Consider the following 17,603-nt stretch of genomic DNA (forward strand, 5'->3'; position numbering starts at 1 on the left):
CCTACAATCCCTACATTATGAAAACTGAAGCAGAATCACTAAGATGTCAAGGTCACACTTAACTTTAGAGAGCTTGAGACCAGCCTTAACTAGAGACCTTGTTTCAAAAACAAACAAACTCCCCCAAACTACATAAATAATTAGTGAACCGTTTTCTCACATCAAGATCTATCTATGAGAAAAGGTTGTGCTGTGCCACAAACATTTTTCTTCTATCTTTTATCTCCACCCTGTAGAAATCCATGAAGCCATGGGTAGAAGTACCCATAAAAACTTGGGGATTAATGATCACTACAGGAATTGTCTTAATAGGAATTCCTATCGATGTGATAAAACAGCAGGGCCAAAAACAACTTAGAAAAGGGTTTATTTCATCTTACAGTTCCACAACATCATCTATCGCTGACAGAAGTCAGCCCACAACAGAGCAGCAACCCTGAGGCAGGAACTGATGCAAAATCCATAGAGAAGTGCTGTATACTGGCTTGTTCCCCAAGACTTGCTCAGCCTGTTGTTTTACACACCCCAGGACCACCTGCCCAGGCATGGCACCACCCACAATAGGCTGGGTCTTCCCAACAACAATCACCAATTGATAGAATGTATCGCAGGCTTGTCACAGGCCAATATGCTGGGGACATTATTTTTTCAAATCACTTCAGACTGAGTAAAGCTGACATAAAACCACTCAGCGCAGGAATCAAAGGGTCCCAAGCACCATCTCCTGCCATGGAGGCTATGAGCGTTAACAGATAGTAGAAATAGATGTAGAGCTTCAGGAAGCAAAGATCCGTAGGCATCATCAAGATAACCAAAGTTATTGTTCTTTCTAGATATGGCCCCAAGTCTAGTTTTCCAAGCACTGAATATATGGACTATTATGGGCCTCTGGTAAATAATGGAGACATGGAAGTAAATGCTTCTTACACCTGTTTATTTACCAAGGGTCTACAACATATTACCAAATATTATGCCCCTTGTGAACTGGGGCACAGTAATTAAATGACTTGTTTGGTAAATAGCTCTTATATTTTAAGCATAATGTACATGTAGATTTAATAAATATATTTATTTCAACTATTTTATTAAATGAAAGTATTCTGCCATTTGAGAATAGCTCTGATCTTTATGCTAATTTTTAGGTTTTAATCAGAACCAGCTTTCAAAAGACTAATTCGGTGGTTTTCATAGTCACCAACTCTGTCTATAAAGGTGCTCAAGCAAGACTCAGATTGGTGCAACACTGAGACAAATATTTGATTTTTTTCCCTGTTGTTTCTATTGAGTATAAGAAATCTCAGAATTCCTTCTGATTGTTATAGCTTTATGCTCCAGCAGATGGCAGTACAGTGTTTCCATTAATGTAAAAAAAAAAAAAAAAATCCGTGGATGTCCTTATTCCCTGCATATACCAGCAGCACTAATAGAACTCACTGGGAGAAAAGGAAAAGATACGAAGTTGGAATGGAGACCTGGCATGGAGTTTCCACACAAGCTGGAGTGGAATTTCGGGCACAAAAGGTCACAATGTATTATATACATATGACAGTTTCAAAGAGTAAATACAAGGTAACAGAATTTTTAAAAGTTAGGACAGTGCTTATTGTTTGATCCTTCTCTTCTCTTATGGAGCAACACAAAGTTTTGCTGTAGGCAGTGAACTTTTGCCTCCAGAAGAAACAGGTAAATTTCTGTTTTATAAACTACCCAGAGCCCAGTATTCTGTCACAGTAACAAGAAATAGATTAAGACCATGTATGTATCTAATGAGGGAGAACAACTATAAAGTACTTTAAATATTTTATTAAATGTCATTCTGAGGAAAGCATTAAAAAGTTAAGAAAAATAGCAAAGCAAATAAATGTATGAGTTAAAAATTTCAAAAACCCTTAAAGCATCATTGATACTCATCATAAACAAAAATGTTCAAATTTCTACATTGTTCTGAAAAACAAGATACGTATTATTGTATAGGCATGAAACAGTATGTCTTATTCCTAGGATTGCACTAAAAATTTCAAGTTAAGTTCTAGAAGTATGTTTGTCTTGGCATGTCCCTGTACCATATGCATAGAAGTACAGCCATTACAGGACAAGCAGACAACATGGAAACTCCTGGACAGACAGAGTGTAGCCTAGCACACTGAAGTGTTGTGTTTGTATTGAATGCCCTAAAAATGGCTGTGACAAGAGGCAAAGAATTATGGAGAAGAAATAGCCAAAGGGTTTTCCCACTTTCATTACATAATGCACTTGCAAATAAACATTTTATCTTATTTCAAAATGGCTTTCTTTGATACCTTTGGCTTACCAGCATGTATAAACATGAAATCCACTGTGTTTGAAAATAGAAAAGTTCAGAATAAATAGATTTGCTTCTAGATGCTATAAGAAACTTTTTACTGTATTGTTCCAAATGACTCAACCTTGTTTGCGGGATAAAATTAAGGACTTGGGTACTTTCCTTGCCATGATCTGATGACATAACCAAGGCAGTTTGTAAATGAAACCATTCAGTTTATGGTACCAGAGGACTAGAGTCCATGATCATCATGGGGGGGTGCAGACCATGGCAGAAAGCATGCAGGCAGGCACAGCACTAGGGTAATTGTTTATATCCTCATCCACAAGTATGGAACACAGAAGAGGCAGAGAGTGCTAAAGGGGAGTAGCGTTTGAAATGTCAAAGCTGGCCCCCTGTGACACATCCTCTCCGACAAGGTTATACCTTTCTAATCCTTTGCAAAGATTTCCACCAATTGAAGATCAAGTATTCAAATATTTGAACTTTTGGGGACCATTCTCACTCAAACCACTATAAGGACTAAGTTATACATTTACAAAAACAACATCAATAGCATCAACATTCACACTTAACCCCAGTGAAAGCTGTTTCTTTTGTAACATTTAAATTGCTTTGAATTTTTAGCAATGGTTGATTCATTAAACAGAATATTTCTTTTTAAAAAAATAAAGTACATCAATCAATTATGAAGCTAAAGTGATGAAAAATACATGAGAAATATTCAGCCATTGTATAGCTAAGCAACCATAAATTTACTGTTCCAAAGCTTACATTTCGAATCTGTTTTTTTAAGGCAATGTCGCAGTAGAATGCCAGCCTGGTTCACGGCCTTGTGCTAATGCTTGGAATTGTGTAGCGACTGATTTATTTTGTGATGGAGAGGTAAACTGTCCAGATGGTTCAGATGAAGACTCCGAACTGTGTGGTAAGCTCATCCACCTGCTTTCACTCTACTTCATCCTTTCTCCTCCATGACAACACATACACACAGACCACATGAATGCACATACTGCACACACATGCGCATATACATTTTCATGCACATATAAATGTATATGTACACACACTGGCATGCACACAAGCACACACTTATGAACCCACACATTGTCTCAGATATCTGAAATTAGTGAAGACTGACTTCTTACAATAACCATATGCACAATTTAATACAGAAATGTAAAAATTATTTTATTTTAAAACTTAATTGCATAATACTAGATGCAATTAATTTTTACACAATCTCATTTAAGAACACTGTGAGAATGCTTTGACCAGTCATTTTGGTAGAAAAGGAATGTCAAAGTTTTTCATTTCACCTTTGCCTTAAGATACCCTGATTCTTTGGGAAAGGGATTAATAATATAAAACCATTTCATGATATTTTCACCATCTTATAGTATCCCTCTCCTTACCCAAGCTTCACAGTATAAAATCAGTAGCATTATTCACTATTCCTCGTTGATTTTCTTTGCCTCCTACAGTTCTATAACTAGTACAAACATTCATGAGTAATAACTTAATGTCAGCTGAACAAAAACCATTGACATTTGTCATCTGTTCTTATTTAAATTGCACTTAATTAGTGAAAACAAGTAGCACATGTACTATACCAAACTTTAATCTAGATCTCTAAATGAAATCTCTCTTTGATTTATAATTCATCACGGTTAGGTTGCATTTAGAAAAGCTACCCAGAAAGAATCTAATCTAACATTGTAGTTTCATATAACAGCCTAGCAACATGTACGTGTTAATTCAGACTGTAATCACTGAAAAGTAGCATTAACTTAAGTCTGAGCTGTAATTCATTTTCAAAAACTTAATGTGAAGCCTGAATTAAGTCTGTTTTTGCTGTGATCCATAATCATCTTTCTCTTTATTTCTGACTTTCTGAGAGAGGGTCTGATTTTGTTTTGTTGTGCTTTTTGTATTGGTTTTGTATTGGGATATAAATTTTATTTAATTTTTTCTTCTTTATTACATATATATATTTATATTATTACATATATACTATAAACTATCTCTAGCAAGAAGAACCATGAAACAATAGGAATTATATAAATGTTATATTCATAGTGTTTTGGCTATTTATATTTGGCAACCTTGAAGAAAATATCTTTCCTATCTTGATGAGTCTAAAATTCTCAATGTAAATCAATATCTATCATATCTCATCATTTTCATCTGAAAACATTTATCTAGACCTACAAACATCATAACCCCTAAACAAATAAGCTTAATTGTAAACCTAAACCATCTATTCTTCAACCACAGCAGAGACCTGAGAAGGAATAAAATAAATAAGATAAAATAAATAGGAAGTGCATGTTAGCAGCTTCCCAAATGAGAAGATAACAGAGACAGTTTACTGTCTGAACAGTAACCCAAAACTCTCTACAATGTTGGAGCATCATCTTCAGCCTTCTGTCCAAATATATCTGACAGACATATTTGTGAGGCAGGAACTATTGAAGACTTGCTTACCCTGTCTTGGCAGAGTGTAGCTGTTGACTCTGCCTGCATCAAAGCTTGCCTATTTTTAGGCAGAATCTTCTCTGTGATAGAAATGAGGACATTTTGCCCAGTGGCTAGTTTGCCATATTTGAAATCTCTCCATAAGGAAGTTCTTTGATGCTCATCATCTTCTTTGAGGCAGGCTGGGTGTTGCCAGGAGTTAACCTGTCTCATTCCCCATGAATCTTTAAAATAATAAAAACATGTCTAAATGCCATATTCTGTATGTCTCTGAGGTTTTTGAAGACCTTATTTAACTATTTTGTTATCTTTCTATAGAATCATATCTATCTATTAAACCTAGAATTTATATTCTTGTGATAAAAATTGATTAGGATTTGATATGACTATGATTTGATCAACTAACAATTAACTTGTATAACTTATTTATCCTAAACAGCCTGCAATAGCACTTTTGATGTATTGGATGTATAATTGATTTGTAAAGGTACAATACTTCATATTAGAGTAGAAATATATATATATAATGTGTGTGAAGAATAATCCTATATTTGAATTCTATACCAATGTATCAAAATTAAATTTATTTTGCATCTGTATACAAAATTCTATATCAGTCAATTAAAAATAACCTGTGAGTAACAATTAAGGCATTAATTGAGGCATAGACTCACTAATCTACTTTTTGTCCTATCATCTTTATATATTTCTATATTTCCTCTTCTTTCTTTTCAATCCCTATCACCACACCATAGAATGAAAGATAAGAGATTTTCAACCTTATTTTCTTTCTATATAAGACCGAAAATAACATAACTACCTCTCAATGAAAATAGACATCTAACTCCCAAGATAACAACCAAAAAACCTACCCAAATGCCCCTTAAGGAAAACTGGGTGTCATTTTCTTAAGATTTCTTACAGCTCATTTGGGATGAATAATACCTTTGTAGGGGCCCAAATAAAATTGGGGGAATGGTTAAATGAGATGGGGATAGCATTTGTGGTTCAGTTTCTAAATGTTGAGAAGTTCCAGGCTTCACTAGAGTCCTGAGTGGGACAGTCTGAAATGCTGGACCAATTAGGATTAGAAGCTTTCTTTGAAGCTGTCCTGGGAACTGTCCTATTCTGATGAGGAACAGCAACTGAAGCACTTGGTGCTAGAACATGAAAGAACCAGGATGTCACTGTCAGACATGCTGAAAAGAATGACTTCTGTCAGGTCTGATCCTGCATCAGTGTCCAGTTATTTTGTTCTAAAAAGATATAATTTCTCATAAGCATTATATAGTCCTAAATTATAAATGTATGCTGTATGCATGATGCACAGAACAATTAAGGCTAGTTCTCTGCTCTTTGTATGAACAGAAGAAAGACATTTGTAAGTCTTCATTCACACCATACGAAGAATGGCATCTAATAACAAGTCACAGGGATTCTGTGACCAACAAGAAACATTGTCTATGCATAGACATCCATGTCTCAACCGGTCTCAGAGCTATTCCCCTGTAGCGAGATTATCAATATAAGTTACCTGCTTGTTCTGCCTTTTGGATTCTTCACCTCCCAATCATAGTCCACTCCCTCATTGTGTCCCTGATACCCCTCCTTCCTTCATCCCCTCTCCCTCTCTCCCCTAGTCCTCAGAAAGGGGAGTCCTTAACATCCCAGCCTATCAAATCTCATCTGTACTACCTTTATCCTCTTCCTCTGTGGTCTGGCAAGGCTAGCCTGCCAGGAGGAAGTGATCAACATGGGGAGCCAGAATCCATGTCAGAAGTAGTCCCTACTCCCCATATTGTGGCATCCACAAGGAGACTGTGTTGCCTACTTAATACATCTGAGAGAAGGGAGGGTCTAATTTTGACCACCTTACTATAATGCTGCTGCCAAAGGCTCCTGAGTGCTGGGGTTGTAGGCCAGCTGTGTAGTACTGGTTAACTCTATCACCCTTGTAAAGTTGAATATGAACACAACTCCAGGGATATTTCAGTCATGCAATTGTCTTGTCTTTTACTAGTAATGGGTTCTCATATTTATTGACAGTTTAAAATGAAGACTTAAATAAAGAACTAAACTAGGAAAATTACCTATCCACGAGGTCCAAGCTTCATAAGACATGCCCTGGGTCTGTGTCTCAACAACAACTAAAAAACCACCTAAACTTTAGAGTCTTCCACTGAATGATCTCAACTCAAATGTTCTCAGATAAATTTCAAATACACAAAGTTGACTATGTCCTTTGAAATGCAGTTGTCATGTACTTAAAAAACATGCAAGCTATGGAATATTTTCGATTTCTTTTATGTGGCTACATTACTCAAAGATGAGGATGGTGGTGTTTACATTGTTTTGAGGTGGCGGTATTATTAAAAATCTGTTTCAAGAGATATAATTCAAGTGTGTAATCAAGAAGAAACAGAGATGATGCTGATTTCTGTTTAAAAAGCAATAACCAATATGAAGGTTAGACATATAGCTTTAAGCCTATGCATGAGTGATCAACAACTTTAAAGGTAGGAAATAGTGATACAACATTACACAAATCAATTAAGTTTCTTTGGCCTTAACCTCATTGAATTCTTCATTATCACAATTAGTTGACAAACACTCATATCAAAAAGTAATTATAAGCTAATAAAGATGATATAGTCCCCAAATGAGTTTTAAAGTAATAACTTATTTTTCCAAGTCACAGTATGAGACTCAATATCTAAATTAAATTTCTACCTTTGCTTTAAACACGTGATGATATGTTTGATATTTTTCTGCATTATGATGGCTTTATATTTATTAAAGATTAAGATCCTGAAGATCCAGCTTTCAAATGACTCTTAAATATTTGTATGCTTATTATCTCCATTCCATTATTTGTATTATAAAGCTAGCATTATTTTTATTTCTGAAAGATAGTATCAAATCATTGTTTAGACAAGGCAGCAGAAAAATCAATCAAACGAACTATCTTCAGGCAGCAGGTGTTTCCGAGCCAGGTGTGCTTATTCATTTTAATCAGCCGTGGTGGTGAAGCCATGAGCCCCAGACAACCCTTCAGCACCAACTCCAATGTTTAGCAACAGGACACCATAAAAAAAAAAAAAAAACCTCATGCATCAATCCATACTCAAAGAAAGCTTTATAAGCTAATTTAAGAATTTTCTCTGTAAGACATTGACCTTTGATCTCTTGCTTATTTGTTGATCTTACCCCAGCTGTGAGCTCTGATTCTAGTTTGTGTTATTAATAGAGTCATATTAATGATTGCTTCCATACAGAGTTTCTGTATTTAGTCTTTGGTTATTTAGATTTGTACAAATTATAGCTGACTATAGCTAAAATAAGATTTCTTTAAATTGTGTTTTTCTTCTGATTGGAATGGCATCAGCAAGAAACTTTACTTTTTAGCTGACCTATGCAGAAAAATGATGCTGACTCACAGCTCTTAGGCCAAGGTGCTGAGCTTTTTCAAAGTTGGCAAGTGTTCTGGTAACTTGCGCATATAATGAGTGCACACAGTATTTTTTTTTTGGCGTGTCTGTATAGATCATGTTTCCTATATGCTGAAGAATTCAATGCATAAGAAAGACAGGATCCTGTAACCAACAAGAAACATTGTCTATGCATAGACATTAATGTCTCAGCCAGCTTCAGAGCTGTTCCCGTATAGTGGGATTAGCAATATAAGCTACCTGCTTGTTAGGCAGTTTGAATTATTCATACCCCAACTGTAATCCCCTACCTCATAGCCTTCCTATCCCCCTCCCTCCCTTAACCCCTCTCCCTCCCTCCTCTAGTCCACAGAAAGCAGAGCCCTTCTCCTCAAACATACGACCTCAGCCTATCAAGTCTCATCTGTACTGCCTGTATCCTCTTCCTCTGTAGCTTGGCAAGCCCTACTTGGGGGAAGTGATCAATGTTAGGGAGCCAGAATTCATGTCCGAAGTAGTCCCTACTCCCTATATTGTGGGACCTATAAGGAGACTGTGCTGCCTATCTAACTATATCTAAGCAGAGGGTCTAGCATTTCCTCAAAGAAGAAGATGAACATCAGTGAACCTAATGGAGATGGCTTCAAATGTGGCAAAGGAGCCACTGGGAGAAATGTCCTCAGTTCTATCTCAGACAGAATTCTGCCTAAATATGGGCAGAGTCAATGGCCAAAAACTCTGTCCAGACAGGGTAAGCAAGTCCTCAATAGTTCCTTCCTCACAAATATGTCTGTCAGATATACTGGGCCAGAAGCCAGAAGATGATGCTTCAATGTTATAGACAGTTTTGGGTTACTGTTCAGGCAGCAAACTATCTCTGTCATCTTCTCATTTGGGAAGCTGCTAACTTGCACTTCCTGTTTACTCAGATAAATTTTATTCCTTTTCAAGTCTCTGATGTAGTTGAAGACTAGATAGCTTGATTTTTACAATTAAGCTTAGTTGTTTAGGGGTTAAGATGTTTTTAGGTCTACATAGGTGTTTTCAGTTCATAGATATGAGGTATGCTAGATATTGATTTACATTCGGAATTTTACACACACCAAAATAGGAAAAATGTTTTCTTCGAGGTTGCCAAATACAAATAACTAAAACTATGAATGTAATATTTATAAAATTTTGCTTGCTTCGTGATTTTCCTTGCTGTAGGTAATTTATTGTACATATGTATAATAATATAAATGTATATGTAAAAAAAGAAAAATTAATATTGTTTAAATCCAAAAAAACTATAAAATAAGAAAGAAAGAAAGAAAGAAAGAAAGAAAGAAAGAAAGAAAGAAAGAAAGAAAAAAAGACAGGATCTGTAAATATTGAGCCAGCAGAGGGAACTCCTGGTTGGTCCCAAGCTCATGCCACCAGGACTACTTTGTGAATGCAGCCAACATGTCTGGCTAATAGTTTAGCTGCTGTCATTTGCAGACTGACTTGTTTTCCACTCAACATTTATTCTAGTGTTCTTCTAGTAAGCTCTCAGAAGGTCCCCAGTATCGAAATTGTAAGCATTCTTCTTAATCCTAGTTGCGATATATTTTTACTTTTTTTTAGTCCTAAGAACCTATCTTGCTTCACTGTCAATTGTAAAATTGCCTTGTTTGTTGTACACATCCTGTAAAGAGTGTGTAATTCTATCTATCCAATTCTTCATTTTCTGGCACGGTATTTTTGGCATCCTGGCCATTGTTATTGTAAATAGTTTAATACTGTTTTATTTTTCAATGCTTTCAGAGGTAGTCTATGCTTTTGTTTACATTCAGGAACTAGTAGAGACCATTTATATCAGACTAAAATAAAGATTATTGGTAACAAAAAATGTAAAGATTCATAGCAAATTAGACCAAAAATGATCATTTTTTAGGACCAATGCTACAAAACCCTAAAAGTGGACGACATTAACAGTCCTCTTAAATCAGTCACAGATACATGCCTCGGTTTTAGGATGGCCAGCTTCCTGTCTGTTCTCCTTTCTTTCTTGGCTCTTTCATAAACTGTTCACAGGCAAGGGAACGTTTAGAAACAAACACGATTTTGGTCTAGACTAATTGATTAAGCAGCTCAGTCACATGACTCCGTATGACTGCAAGGCATTTAAGCAAGTTCAGAAAAGCCAATTGTTCCCGAAGGGACAAGAACAGGGTCCAACAAACACAAAGTAAATAATCTCAGCCCTTTGGAAAATATGAATCGAGTTGTACAGTAGAACACTGTTGATTCCTTTGCTCAAGAAATATGTCAGAAAAAAGATCTGTAGAGTGTCTAAATTTCATCAGTATAGTAAACAGCTATTACAAATATTTAAAGTGTTCCGTTGTCTCCTTTTTATTTCACCTCTTTCTTGTTTTCATGCTATTGATGATGTGGCCTGTTTTAGTGTTTAAAATTCTTGCAAAACTTGGACATTTTTATTTACTTTTGTTTGTTTGATATACACTGTGGTGGAAATTGCAGATAGAGGCCTACAGAGAAAGAAGGCCTCCTGTGAATGGTATTTATGAATCAGGAGACTTTAGGTAAATTAATTAATCCCTCCAGTTTCAAAGCTGCTTATAGCTGACGTTACCTGACATATTCATGCAGCCACACCTTGTGATGGGCGGTTTTTGCTGACTGGAGATTCTGGTTACTTTGAAGCTGCTCATTATCCAAAGCCAGATGAATCCGGTGTTGTTTGCCGCTGGATCATCCGGTAAGAGATAAATGCCTATGTCCTGCTCTTGAGTCTGAAAATCTTCCAACACAACCTTTTCCATTTCTATAGTATGTATAAAATAATTATAATTTTTATCAACTACCAACTGATAGACCATTTCAAAATTCCTCTTTCAATATTAACCTGAAAAAAATAGTTGGTACAAAGAAAAGCTTTGTGAAAAGAAAGAAAGAAAGAAAGAAAGAAAGAAGCTTTGTGTCTAAGGAAAGCAGCAGTATACTGGGACCTAAACTATTAACTCTAAACAAATTTTAGATGTCACAATTGTGCTTAATTTATTAGTCAAATAAATAATTTAGTTTTTCTTTTTTAAAACTAGCTACAATATTAAAGATGCAATTACTGTATAACATGGTTCCCCCACACCACCACCAAGGATCAAAATGCGGGAAATACAATTAATTTAATACAGTCTTAGAGAAATTATTAAATAGATTAAAAATGTTTAATGTTCAGTAAAATATTTGCAACACTTTTTGCCCACCTTAAAACTTAGGAACTGCATTTAGCACTTTGCCAATATTCCATAATGTGAACAGAAGGGTCATGTCTTTTCACACCTCGCTTCTTCAGAATAGATTCAAGATGCGTACACTCATGAATGTTAATAAATCTCTTTGACCCCAAATTTTCATATGTTTCAGAATTTATAACTATGGGAGTAAAGTCACTATATAATACAACAATGAGCAAAATGTGTTTAGCAAATATTGATTAAAATATTAGAAATGATTTTTGCATTTCTGTCTTCTCCAGCATTGACCTAGCTTCCCCAGTGGTCTTACTGATAGGGAAGACCTGCTATTTCCCCGAGCTACCCTAGCAGAACAGAAATTAAATAAACAGCCACCAGCATCAGCCTGCACCCTCTTCAGTGTCTGGGCTGGGGCTACTGTACCTCATTTTGATCTATTTGCCTGTTTTATACTCCTGTGGACACCAATCAAGTCTGAGCTTGCATTATCAGACATATCTACTTAGTCTTGTCACCTTATAAATTTATTACTACCACAAAATAACTCCACCAAACTGAAACTTTGCAATGATGCAGTCTTCTTTCTTGCTATAAACTATTACTACAAGTTACACTGACAGTGCTTAATCCATGCCCATATAATAGTGTGTACAAGTTATGGACAATAAGACAGCAAGTATGTGGCTAATGATTTCACTAACATTATAAGGTTATAGATAACATTTTCCACATAAATTAGAAGACAGTATTGTTTATATGTTCATTCTTTGCAGAATCTATGTCATCTGTAATGAAATATTAATTATAATTTCACATAAACAAAAAGTATACATGGAAATGCAAAGCCACAATTAAAAAGAAATAGATTGTCCCTGGGCTTGGCAATTATTTCATAGATGTGACATGACACAAGCAAGGCAAGCAAAAAAGTAAATAAAATCATTGCCAAATTAACAGCCTCCATAAAAAAGAACACATTAAAATGGTAGAAACACAGCTTCAACTGAGAGAAATTGTTTGCCAGTCATCTTCAATTCTAGTGACTAAACATCTAGAATCATAAAGAATTCCTGTAGCACCTTAGAAAATAATAAGAACCTGATAAGAATAAGCAAAATGAGGGCTCAACAGTTAAGAGAGTCTTCTGTTTTTCAAATATAAAACAACCTGGGTTTGATTCTCAGCACTCACATGGCATCTCACATCCATCTGTAATACCAATTCCAGGGCATCTAATACTATTTTCCCTTCTAACAGCACTAGACACAGAGGTGCTGGAAAGACAAATATGCAGGTAAAACATCCGTGCACATAAACGGTTTTCGAATTGAATAACATGTGGCTTCATGACATGCATGTAACAAAAATGGATAAAAGGCTTTAATAAACATCAGCCCATATATAGAAATAAACAATTGCTTGAACAGAGATTTTACCTTCCAAGTAGTAAAGGAGATGTAAATCAGCACTGCTAAGAGCATCTACCAAAAGTAGATGGTATGGTCACATATAAAATGACAAAGTGTTGGAAAAAAGGAGATAATGGGGGTTTTTTTGTTGTAGTTGTTCATTAATAGTAGAAATATAAACTAGTGAATGACGCTTCTGTTATACTATATAGTTTTATAATCTGTGGTTCAGCTCTGGTTCTTTATATAAGTAATTAGAATCAAAATATCAAAGGACATTTTTAATTTCTTGAATGTGTCAGCAATATTCACAATGGTCTGTAGGCCCAAGGCACTGGATTTCCATTATGAGAAGAAGTGGTCAAGTGAATGTGGAATATACACAGTGTAGAGTATCTTTATTCAGCCATAGACAAGGAATGGTTTCCTATCCATGCTTTATGATTGTAATGTGAGACTTAAAAATGAAATAATCAAGAAATAAGCTAACCATGTAAGAAAAATCTTTCGTGATTTCAATTAAATGACCTATCTACAATTGATATTTCATGGAATGAAATCGAGTATGATACTCAGTCTAAGGAACAGAACATTGGAAAGATTTAGATTAATGGATGCAATTTCAATTGTGCTAGATGAAGAAAGTTCTACTTACTTATGTTCTGATAGTAGCTAATTACTGTATTGTGTGCTTAACTTTGTAGAATAGTTTATCACATATGTTTTGTATCACAAGAATAGAAAATACAATAAAATTTTGAAATGCATTGAGATTTATCACAACTTAAAAACTTTTATTTATTTATTTTTTTGCTTTTAATTTAGTGTAAACCAAGGACTGTCCATTAGAATCAGCTTTGGATCTTTTATTTCACACTATACAGATGTGTTAGATATTTATGAAGGTGTAGGACCTAGCAAAATTTTAAGAGGTAAGTGTAAACAAACATGTAGTTAACCATCACAATGAAAATAAATGGGAAGCTAAGAGGGTGGCAATGTTTTTCTTTGACTTCTGTGATCAGAATATCAACTTGACATTTAAGTTACTAAATCAAAGATGGCCTTCACTGTCAAAAATAGGAAATGAGCGCTGTATTCTGTCTTATTATGTAAAACTAGTGTTTTAAAAAGTCATGTGAAATTAATGTATCTGTACATGTGTTATGCATTGTTTAAATGTTTGCCCAATTTACTAAAATCCAAATGAGTTTAAGACTGCATTCTCTTTATTAATAACACTGCATAGGTTAGGAACTCAGAATCTCTGATATTATTTTCAAACTTTTCCTCAGTCTTTGCTGCAGGAACAATAATAATAATAATAATAATAATAATAATAATAATAATAATAATAATAATAAATACATGTGGCAAAGTGTTGTTCTGGTGTACTTCATGCCACTTGGCTTTAATTGCATAGCCAGATTATAATAGAGGATGAAAGTAGAGAAAAAAATCTGAGAAGAAAATTAAATAGTGATGAGAAAGGCAACATGGATTAATATATATATATATATATATATATATAGAGAGAGAGAGAGAGAGAGTGAGAGAGAGAGAGAGAGAGAGAGTAACCAGCTTCTCTTACACTTGATGGGATAGAGAAGATGTTTCAAATCTTGATATTAAGGTTTAATGATTTCACCTTTGAATTATATGAATGACAAAAAATTATTATGATTTATTCAAATGGTTTTGTGTGGTTTATTAATGATAAATATTTAAGCATATCCAAATAATACATTTTTATTGTGTATCGTTGATCTAATATTGTACTGGATAATCTGTATAGACTCTCTAATTTAATGTTGTTGATAAATTGGCAAAATATATATTACAAAGAGTAAGGTGAGATAAAAGAGAATGAAATAAGCTTAGAGAGATAATGTTAAAGGCAGAAGTCAACACAAAGTTTTCTACCTTTAAATATCATGAAATTATGTGCTGAGCTCTTAAGGCTCAAGAGAAACATTGTCATGAAGATGCCTACAATGTGTGAACACACGTGGTCACATTTCATGTAATTGAACAGATCAGCTCATAATCTTTTTCTGTAGCTTAAGTCTGCCGGTCCTTCTATTCTTATTTTTCTTAAGTTTGGTCTTTTTATAGTGTCTCAGATTTCTTTGATGTTTTATGTTTGAAACTCTTTGATTTTGATATTTTCTCTGACTGAAGTATCGATGACTTCAACCATATCTTCCACACTTAAGCTTGTTTCTTTCATCTCTTGTATCTGTTGTGTCTACAGTTCATGTTCTCTCCCCTAGGTTTTCCAGCTCCAGAATTGCCTCTCATTGTGTTTCCGTTGTTTCTTCTAATTCCATCTTTAGGTCTTGAATAGTTTTATTCATTTCTTTTACCCATTTGTTTTTTACCCATTGTTATTTTCCTGTAATTCTTTAAGAGATTTATTCAATTCCTTCAATTGCTACGGTATGGGGCACAAGTTCATCTTTAGCCCTATAATTACTCAAATTTGTGGATTTTAGAGGAACATGCGTAGTAAATTAATTCATCTTACATGTTATGGGAAGGTATGGAATATGCTTATAATAATTTACAAACATTTTCTTTTATAGCCTCTTTTATGGAAACTGATCCAGGAACAATTCGAGTGTTTTCTAACTTAGTAACAGTCTCCTTTCTGGTAGAATCTGATGAGAGTGATTACATTGGCTTTAATGCAACATACAGCACCTTTAACAGCAGCAGCCTCCACAGTAAGTCCTTCTACTGCGCAGTCCTTGACTCTAAATGCTGTAGCATTTGTAAATGCAGCAGAACCTATGTTTTCACTATGTGAGCTCCTTCCTAGCTCTTAACTAATTCTATTTTTACATGATAGTTAGAAACTAATGATATATTGAAAGTATCTTATATTCCTCATAGGAATCAACTGGCCAACTTCAGAAAAACATAAAACAATGTAACAATTAAATAAAATGTTATACTCGGTAAACATTATAAGATAAAGATAAATACATACTAATTGTGAAAATCATCCATATGAAGTGGATTTAATTACATTATTGAACTTAGTTATAAGGGGAGAGAAACAGATGGGACAAAATTTATGTGTGTCAACAGTGTAATCAACATGGAAAAAATAAGCAGGGTACATTTGCACTGTTAAGGCTCAATATATAATAATGTTATGGTTGACACAAATAGGTACTCTAAAATAATTAAAGTGAATCATAGTTAAGATTAATAAAAATAATGATGCAATGCAAGTGATTACAAACTATATGAAGTTGGATTTTTTCTGTACAATTAATTTCTCATGTTAAATATTAAATTTTTAATTTGCAGATTATGAGAAAATTGACTGCACTTTTGAGGATGGCCTTTGCTTCTGGACCCAGGATCTTGATGATGATAATGAATGGCAAAGGATTCATGGGAAACAATTTCCTCTGTTCACTGGACCATCTAGTGACCACACATTTGGAAATGATTCAGGTGTGATTTACATTTATTCATAAAAGAAAATAAAAACATGTGCTATTGCTTCATTTAAATGGATCCTTATGAATTAAAAATTTTATTATTTTTCTATTCCTAACTAATAATTATATCTAAAATGGTAATCAGATGTCTAAGTATAAGTGACTGGATATATATATATGTATGTATACATATTTCTATATAATTTTACCCTTCTGCTCAGATATCATGATGAAAGGTCATTAGAGTTAAGTAAATTAGATTGTAACCTTAGCTTTGAAATGATTCATTAGTAAGTGGACTTGTGTAAGATAACTGACTTTCTTGACTGTTGGTCTGTTATTTTCCCCTTAATTTCATTTTCAATTGTTCATTGTGAGCACTCAGAAATATAATCTATATTTTTACATTGGTCTAGTACCCATAAATCTTGCTGAAATTGTTTGTTGGTCCAGATAGTGTTGTTCTTAAATCACCTTAGAATGAATGAGTAAAAATCCTATCAGAACAAATAGGGACTTTCTTTTGGTAACTGTGGAGAACAGTAACTTGAGAGCATACACTGCAAGGGAAAGCTGTGGTGTGTAAAGTTAGCTTTCTGAGAACACTAAATTCCTGTGAATGTAAGATGGTAGACTCCATGTAGAAAGACTATCTTGAAGACAATACAGTTTCACTAAAGTAGAAAAGTATGGGAAAGCCAAGGATAAATAAATGTCCTCGAATGACACTACTGAGATACTTGAGGTACCAGCTTTAAAGCCGTAATAAACTCAGTGAATAAAGGTTGCAAGCCTAGTAAACTTTGCATTGTAAAAGTTAAGAAAAATAACAATCATAACAAGTTGAGATCTGTATGCCCATGTGTGCATATGTGTGTATTTATGTGTGCATGTGTATGTATATATGTATGCATATGTATATGTCTGTCTGTATGAATGTGTATATATGTGTGTGTGTATACAGACGCATATAGAAACAAACCCATTTACAAAATGATGTGTCAATGTCACACATAAAAATGTAGTACCAAGAGCCTTGCAGTGCCACTGCAGTGCTCAGGTGCTGAGGATCTAACACACATGTCACAGTGTCTACATGATCGTGAGACCTGAGAATTGAACCCATCCTGTTCATCAAACACTGTTTACTGACCTACTGGTTTCTTTGGCCACAGCCTTCCTTCCAGTGACAAGAACCTGGTCACTCTTATTTTGATCTAACCAACATGTAGCACTATTTTGAATGTAGGAATGGGTGTCCACACCTTTGACTCAATTACTCATTT

At 34.6% G+C, this 17,603-nt stretch overlaps 1 protein-coding gene across 1 annotated transcript in view; it reads left to right on the forward strand.

Moving 5' to 3' along the window:
• The window catches only part of TMPRSS15 (transmembrane serine protease 15), a 116,228-nt gene that overhangs the window by 25,738 nt on the left and 72,887 nt on the right, over positions 1 to 17,603 (forward strand). The window contains exons 8-12 of the mRNA XM_084800315.1: positions 3,099 to 3,230; positions 10,846 to 10,954; positions 13,688 to 13,794; positions 15,448 to 15,588; positions 16,181 to 16,330. Coding sequence (XP_084656441.1) covers positions 3,099 to 3,230; positions 10,846 to 10,954; positions 13,688 to 13,794; positions 15,448 to 15,588; positions 16,181 to 16,330 — 639 coding nt within the window. The remainder of the gene's footprint in view (positions 1 to 3,098; positions 3,231 to 10,845; positions 10,955 to 13,687; positions 13,795 to 15,447; positions 15,589 to 16,180; positions 16,331 to 17,603) is intronic.

This window comes from Acomys minous (assembly GCF_964271855.1).
Source record: "Acomys minous genome assembly, chromosome: 11".
Lineage (NCBI taxonomy): Eukaryota > Metazoa > Chordata > Mammalia > Rodentia > Muridae > Acomys > Acomys minous.